Raw genomic sequence first — 7,998 nt, forward strand, 5'->3', positions numbered from 1 at the left:
CACGACGGGTCTGGGGGTCGAGCGGAGAGCTGTTCGTCAGCTCCGCTTTGCCGTGGCTTGTCTCGTCGACTCTTTTGCGCGCACAGTTACAGTTACAGTTCAAGGGTTTCCGCGGCCCAAATAATAGCGCGTTCCGTGGAACGTTTTCCAAGTCGATAAAAACGAAAGCGGGGTTAATTACTTGGTGCTTATCAGGTCTCGGTAGATATTTTTCTTTTCTTTGGATTTTTGCGCATATGGAATCAGCCTGTCTGCTTCAGTGTGTTGGTCTATTGGGCCGCTAACCAACCCCGGCCATCGCGTGCGTGTTAGGTTACGCCGCCGGAGGCCCGGCCCGGACAGTCGGTCAACGTGCGCACGGAGACGGCGACAGGCGGGCGCACGCAGTTGATTACTGGCGGGGTCGCCGTCGACGGCCGGCCGGCGAGGAGCCGAAGTCCGACCTCGCGTTCGCGTGCGTAGGTGCGTGCCACCGGGCTGAGCGAGACTGGAGGAGGACAAAGGCTGACCGAACAACGAGGGTTTGTTGGTGGGAGAACGTGCGCTACGGTCTGAACGAAAGCGAGGTGCCGCACTCGAACGCGGTTCAGCGGAGACACGCTGTCGGTAAGCAAGCAGGGACTGCGTGGGACGAGGAGGCTGCTGGACATCGCTGTGCGCCGGGGAGGAGCGGTGGCGTGCCGGCGGCAGCGAGACCGGCCACATGGCGCTGCGCCCGGCCGGACGGGCGGGGGACATGCGCGGTTGGGTTTGCCATGATTGCCCCGCTCGCCCGTCGCAAAGGCGAGGGAGGGCAGCCGTGCACGCGCCCGTTGGGCCTTTCGGGGGGCCAAAAGAACAACGGGGGAGGAGATCTCGGATGGGGCGGCGGTGCGGCCGAGGCGCCGTCCGTCCCGTTCATGCGGGAGCAGAGAATCCATTCCATTTCCACCGTGACGCCTGACCTGGGGGCTGGGGCTGGGGCTAGTGCACTGGTGGTACGTGCTGGGGGGCGCACGTGGCCGTGCTCGCCGTCGTGGCCGCGGCAGAGGGTCGGGCACGGGCACGGCCAGCCCCACGTGCAACTGTGCCACCCCCACTGCCATTGGGTCTGGGCATCCGGCCAGCTCGGACTGCGTACCGGCCAGCCAGCCTGCCGCCATGCCAGGGCCCGTGCTCCCTCCGCCAGCGCCACTTGCGCCGGGCCGGTGCCACCCCCCACCCGCGCGGATCCCGAGGCAGGCTGACTCAGCCTCTCCTTCACGGCGGCCCCAGACCGGATCGGATCCAACGCCCACGCCCCTATCCGACTAGGATCGCCGGACCTAGTGAAGAACCTACCATGATATATCTTCTAATATGACAGCGTGCACAGTGCATGGTATGGACTGCAAATAATGGAACGCCAAATTGATGCTAAAGCCCTTCTTCTTGGCTCCAAAGCGTACGTACGAGCCATGCCACCAAATTATTGGTATGATCCCAACACACACACACACACACACACACACACACACACACACAATAAGATAAGAAAAGTAGGGCAAGTTGGGGGGAAGATTAGTTAGTGGGTAAAGAATGAGCTTTGCCAGGCGCCCAGAAGAGAACCCTTTGAATACAACGCAAACACAGCCGTAAAGCGGCGTTGCTGCCCTGTTGCCGGTACTGTATTACCATCATTCTGTTGCGCCAAACCCTTTGTTTACACCGCACACTTTGCTTGCCCTTCTCCCACTGATTGCCGTGCACTTGTGCATGGCCAGGAGGGGTATTTCAGTTCCAGCGTTCTGGACTCCAACACCACGACACTCCAACAACCACTTTGCAGACAATCACGACGGATTATGATGGCGTGCCGTGGCGCCAGGGGGTGGGGTCGACAAGGGAGGGCCGTCTCCTGGAGATCGTCGTAAAGCGCCGGCCTCCACTCGCGCCACCGGAGAGGAATAAGATCCCCGGCAGATCGCATCGGCAGCACCGCCTACTCGAGTGCCTAGGAAAAGAGCGCGCCGGTGCTTCCGATCATGCTAGCCTCCCAGCCAGATTTCAGTCCACCAATGAACAAAGAAGGCAACTTGCAGGTTAAACTAAACCCAAACAGTTTGCTGGGGTTCTGCATACCAGGTATGCTAGTTTAGAACTTCAGTCTTCAGATTAGATGTATGTGTGGCTGGTGAAGCTCACTGGAAAGGGAGGCTCTAACAACTATGCTAGCTAGGAACATGCCCCCCGGCTGAATTGGTTGGTCAGTCACATCCACATATAACTATCCACATAACTAAGCCCAACAAACATGATCTAAAGAAAAACATCTCTTCTCCTTGGCTCAGCACCAGGAAAAGAATCCACTCCAACAACCATGTCAAAGCAAATCCATCGGCGAAAACCTACAGGCATGATAACACTACCGGATCCTACAATCATTTTCTAGTCATCCTGGCATATATAGAGCGCGCTAAAAGAAGAATATCTAGAATTGTCAAACTGTGACGCCACGCTTGTATGTCGATCCAAATGTAGTTGGATGCTTGAAGCAAAAGGAAACACGCACACGAGCACGGGACAAGGGTGTATTAAAAACCAGAAGAAAATGTATCGACATCAATATCAATAATGGTACAAAAATATGGGACAAAGGGTGTATGATGATATTTAACTCGGGATGAAGTTTCTACAAGGCAAGCTAAATAATAAACACATATCTGACATTTCAACCTCGGTACCATCCATGAGTTTTAAATATACAGAGGGGCTACACAAATGATGAGTTCTCGATTCGGAAGTTTTTACTGAGCTTTTTAGACAACTATATATTTATTCAAAAATTAAGACAAGCAATTGGAACTGTAATCCAACACTTCATTCACAGGCCTTCCTTCCACCCCCAGCTTGCTGCAACATCGGCAAATGGACTCTCCAGGACCAAATCAGAAACTCCCCCTCAGGCTCGGCAACACAGGGACGAACATAGTACCGGTTTGATCTTATTTTGGACCCCCACCCCTAATCACAAGTCCAGATGCATGCTTGATTTGATCCCGAATGCACAGCTGACCAATCACAATATCCAATGTTTGCCATCGACTTGCGCAACTTGTAATAACAATAATGATAAGTAACAGCAGGATTACCTCTAGGATACGCAGCATAACAGAATTCACCAATCCTTCGCTATGAACCACCACGGTTCTGATTCATGTCAGCCTGACCGCCGGCATCAGGTGCTCCCATGGGCTGCTGATACTGAGGTGGCAATGATGCTGGTGGTGCTCCTGCCTGGGAGTAGAAGACCTGTGCGCGGGGATCAGCAGCATACTCTGGGTACCCATAGTTTCCCGCCATGGTAGGCGGAGGCTGCGATGCAGGATGGTGGTGGGATTGCATTACATGGTGGTACCCCATTCCAGCATAATTAGGGGTCGTGTTAGGCCCTGGAGCAGCGGCAGCAGGTGCCGCGGTTCGGTACATGCCAGGTTGCTGCAATTCAGGCTTCATATATTGCTGAGGAATCGGCACGGTTGGCTTCGGTACGCTGTCAACAAGTGTCGGAGCAGCCATAGGGGCTACCGCACCAGCAGGAATGGTATACTGCTGAGGTGCATTTGGACGCTGCATAGGGATGTAATACATGCCAGTATTTGGGTCAAATGCAGGCGACTGCTGTTGCTGCGGTGCTTGCTGAGGGACAGTCTGTTGGTAATAAGATTGGATTGGAATGAATGTGCCCGTGGCTGGGTTGTGAATGAAATGCTGATTTCCAGCGGTGACATATTGCTGTGGAGCTGGCTGGTGTGCTTGCTGCGGCTGCGGAGGCTGCTGCTGTGCTTGCTGCTGTAATTGCGGCGGCAATTGCTGCTGTGGCTGCTGCTGTATTTGTTGTGGCAATTGCTGCTGAGCTTGCTGTTGTAACTGCTGCTGCTGTAATTGCTGCTGAGGTGGCTGCTGTAACTGCTGTTGTGGCTGCATCTGCGCATAGACATAACCAGGCGGTGGCTGTGCAGTGCCTGCCGATGCGGCAGCATCCGGAGCTGGCGCTGGAGCGCGATAGCTGGCGGCATCAGTTCCCACCGGCATGTCTCGCTTCATCTCATTCCGAGGCGACATATCATTGTAGAACATGGCCCTGAAACATTTCATCAAACATATGACAGGCATAAGTCCTCACGATCATCAAACAAGGCGAGCACTCCGTTAATGGAAAAGTAGGAATTGCTACTTTTCTAATGGCAATCATCAGTTTTTTCTACTTCTAATTTGCAAGATTAATAGTAACTAAGAACAAGGTGAAAATTGCGGCTACCTGTTGTTGGGGTCGGCGGTAGGTGGAACCTCCTGCTTTGGTGGCTGCTGCATCCGACCCCCGTGATCGGACCTGTCATCATCAGAGAAGGCCCTGCTGGGCGGCTCCGATGGCGAGATGCTGCTGGCCGCTTGCATCGCCATGGCGGGGATCGGCACCTGCGGCGGCGGTTGCATATATCCCATCACCGGTGGAGGCAGGCCCTGCTGCTCCGAGATCCCCATCTGGGCAAAGTGATCCTCTACAGAGACCGGCGGCGCCACAGGCTGCCGGTCCTCGGGCCGGACCCGAATCGGCGGCAGATTCGACAGGGACGGCGCCGAGGAGGTGGAGCCGAAGGAGGAGTTCTTGTCCAGCATCGGCGAGTCGGGCACGGACTGCACGTCGTGCTGGTGCCTCGCGGCGGCGGCCGCGGCGGCGAGCTTCTGCTGGTTGACCCGCTGGTCCTCGGCCGGGCCGGAGTTGGGCACCCCGCTGCGGGAGTGCTGCGAGGCGTTGTCGTCCTCGAGGCCGAGGAGGCAGTTGACGGAGGCGGAGTCGGTGGAGATCCCGCGCGGGATGCCGTCGAAGGAGCCGGAGATGGCGCTGTTGAGCGCGTCGACGAACCAGTTCTCGGACTTGGAGGAGTCGTCGAGGAGGGAGCCGAGGGAGGAGGAGGACTCGGGCTTGGCGGGGAAGAGGAAGAGGCGGATCCGGGAGGTGCGGGAGGAGGCGCCGCCGGAGGAGGAGGTGGCGGCGACGCGGTCGTACTCGTCGACGAGGTTGTCGAGGTCCTCGTCGGTGGAGACGGAGATGAGCGAGTCGAGGTCCTCGTTGGGGAGCTGGTACTTGAGCGTGAAGGGCTGGCCGGCGAGGAGGGAGCGGGAGAGGCGGCCGTGGACGTCGGCGAGGGAGGCGTTGCGGTCGACGGCCACGATCCGGGTCTCCCCGCCGAGGTAGCAGAGGGACTTGTCCGTGGGCCGCGGCACGATGCGGCCCCCGAAGCTGCACATGAGGCGCAGCCGCCCGCCTCCGCCGCCCGCGGCCGCCGCGGCGGCCGAGGACGGGAAGGGCTCGTCCCACGAGTCCCCGCCGCGGCTGCGCGGGGACGAGTCGGTCGACTCCGGGTAGCCGGCGCCGGCGGCTGGCGGCGCCGAGTCCATGGGGGTGGGGGGAGGGGATGGGACGGGGGATCGATGGATCGATCTCCCGGGGGAGGGGCCGAATTTCCGCGGGTTTTGGGTGGGGATTTTGATTGGATTTCGGGGGCTGGATTGGAAGGGGAATTTATCGGAGAGAGGGGAAAGATGGGGAGGGGGGAGTGGGGAGTGGGCTCCGCCGCCGGGAAATATCGCTGGTTTTATGGGGAGTTGGCCGCTGCTGCCCTGTGATCTGGTCTGGTCTGGTCTGGTCTGGGTGTACACAGCTGCGGCACACGGCGGCGGGCGGGCGGGCGGGCGCCTCCGCTCCCTCCTTCTACTGCTGCCACGCCACGCCACGCCACCTAGAAACAACAATGAATGGCTTGTATTGTACAAGAGGTCTGTCTTGCGTCACCGCCCCCAAATTAGTTGTCAACTTTTTTGGGATAAAAGTGGTTTTAGCCCGGATGATGACCTGGAAATCGTGCTTTATTTATAAAGCGGACGGAAGCCTTTTTCGTGATGATGCCCTGGCGGTTGTTGGGCGATATTGTAACACTTAATTTTGAGTAATGCAGAAATAAAATCGCAAAAAGAAAAACCTTTACAAACGCTAAGAGGAGACGGTGCAACGAGGAAGAGGATATTTGAGTTTACAAACGCTAACATTTTGTGAAAACCTATGGAGATATCTTTTCATGCTTGTCCATAGGAGAAAATCGTTGGCACCATAAAGAAACCCTCGCGGCAATGTCGGATGATATCATGGGTATGACTAAATCTGAGAAAAGTTTGATACCTGAACCATAACTCAACCAAACTCACGTGAGCTAGCTTGACACTTGAACCTAAACTAAACCCATGATAGCTCTCTTGCCACCCAACCAAAACCAAACTTGCTGGGAATTTTAACCAAACCAAACTGAACCAAGCCTTCAACCATGGGTTGAAACTGTTATCATAAATGGGTTCAGAACCGTTTGTAAATGGGTTAAGCACTATATTAACAGTGAACCAAAAACCAACAAACACAGATTATGGAACGGAGGGAGTACAGACTAAGAGAGACAGACCAAAGGAAATTCAAATTATAGCAGAATGAGCAGAAGAAGAAAAGCATGGGCCACAGATCATAGAAAGAACGAGCAGAAATTCAGAATGTTTACAGACAGACAGACATACTGAAAGGCAAAGAGAAATACAGATTGTAACAGAACTAGCAGGAAAAAGGAAGAGAAAAATGAGTTGCAGATTATAAAAGAGTGGGCAGAAATTTAGAACGTTCACATAACATAGCGCAATGATAGGGTGGCCAACAATAACTGTGTCCTGCACTTAAGACTGACAGTTCAACTCTAGGGGGTAGTGGATTTCAGTTAGTGTGTGGTTTAAACCAGACATGCAGGCAGACCGGGCATCCGGAGACGGGGTTCTAGTTGTACTCCTCGGACCTCTAAAGAAATGAAATTAACAAAGAAACAACACAAGTAACCAGAGCATCAGGAGTCCACATCATCTAAACAAAGATGGGCTATCAAATAGACAATCTATGTAACAAGCTTGGCCATGGCTACGGCAGCCGCTAGTACTCGGCGCAGAAGTTCACATCCTTTATGAAAAAGATCATCATGCTGGCCCCGACACAAGCACCCGAGAACATGAGAATGGCCATGACCTGCAAAATAACATGGTCATCATTTCACTTCGAAAACACTTGCTTATCACTGGAAGCCTAGAATATATATATATATATATATATATATACCAACGAAAAATAGTGCTGGCAACTCCTATTACAGGTTTTGGTGGATTTATTACGTGCTAGACGAAATGAACACTCATTCCAAGAACAGAGGAAGAAATAGGGCAACAAGACCCGGCTGTGTTCCAGCCAACAAATTCAATGAACTTATGACATGCCTATGGACTAGCTGATTCATCACTCCTTTATTCATCACTCACTTCTTGTCAAGAGTGTCATATCAAACCAAAGTCCAATAGTTCTACAGACTAGTCTTGGCAATGTTTACTCGCTTAGCAACAGTGGTTTTGCTTGTCCAATCACTATAACAGAAAAAAGGAGCAAGGCAAAGGCAAATCGATGATCAGGATCATATTTTTACCTTTTCTTGGTTTCATGTTTTTAGCCGTGTGCTTACTGTCCATCTCCTGCAAATGAAACAAAGGATTAATTTAAAGGCATATGAACACTTCTATACTGCAAGTTTTATATATCCCATTCTACACAAGTAGTAGAACCAAAATGTAAGCAGTTAACTCACCCTCCTTTGGTTTGAACAACCAATCTTTAGCACAAACAAGAACTTCCAGCATATCAGGGTTCAAAGAGCTTCTCTTGTCGCCTAGTATCCTCTTACCACAACTGAAGGCTGATTCAGATGCCACTGTGCTCAAAGGAATTGCAAGAAAGTCACAGGCCATAGACGCCAATATAGGAAACTTTTTGCCATGACTCTTCCACCAACCCAAGACATCAAAGTCATCACCGACCTTCTCGGATGCTTCTTCCAAGTATGCATCAAGCTCGGATTTGTGTACACGTGACCTCCGACGAGACTTGTGCTGGGCAAACTCTTC

General features: G+C 53.3%; 1 protein-coding gene across 2 annotated transcripts; it reads right to left on the reverse strand.

Annotated features, from left to right (window-relative positions):
• Nucleotides 1-2,667: 2,667 nt before the first annotated feature.
• Nucleotides 2,668-5,603, reverse strand: LOC125542473 (uncharacterized). 2 transcript variants are annotated; one of them, XM_048705520.2, is made up of 3 exons: nucleotides 4,280-5,603; nucleotides 3,111-4,102; nucleotides 2,668-3,029 (listed from the first exon to the last, which is right to left on the reverse strand). In XM_048705520.2, the coding sequence occupies exons 1-2, from the start codon at nucleotides 5,419-5,421 to the stop codon at nucleotides 3,151-3,153; spliced, it is 2,094 nt and encodes a 697-aa protein (XP_048561477.2). In that variant the 5' UTR covers nucleotides 5,422-5,603; the 3' UTR covers nucleotides 2,668-3,029; nucleotides 3,111-3,150. The 2 variants fall into 2 exon arrangements, with proteins under 2 accessions (XP_048561477.2, XP_048561476.2); XM_048705519.2 differs by having other exon boundaries at nucleotides 2,668-4,102.
• Nucleotides 5,604-7,998: the final 2,395 nt, after the last annotated feature.

Source organism: Triticum urartu, chromosome 3A (assembly GCF_056163025.1).
Source record: "Triticum urartu cultivar PI428250 chromosome 3A, HENAU_Tu73, whole genome shotgun sequence".
NCBI classification, from domain to species: domain Eukaryota; kingdom Viridiplantae; phylum Streptophyta; class Magnoliopsida; order Poales; family Poaceae; genus Triticum; species Triticum urartu.

Bases quoted from the DNA above. Each gene is read 5' to 3' on its own strand.
- LOC125542473 (XM_048705520.2), bottom strand. From the start codon at position 5,421: ATGGACTCGGCGCCGCCAGCCGCCGGCGCCGGCTACCCGGAGTCGACC. The intron at 4,103-4,279 runs GTAGCCGCAATT...GAAATGTTTCAG, and splicing joins ACCGCCGACCCCAACAACAG to GGCCATGTTCTACAATGATA.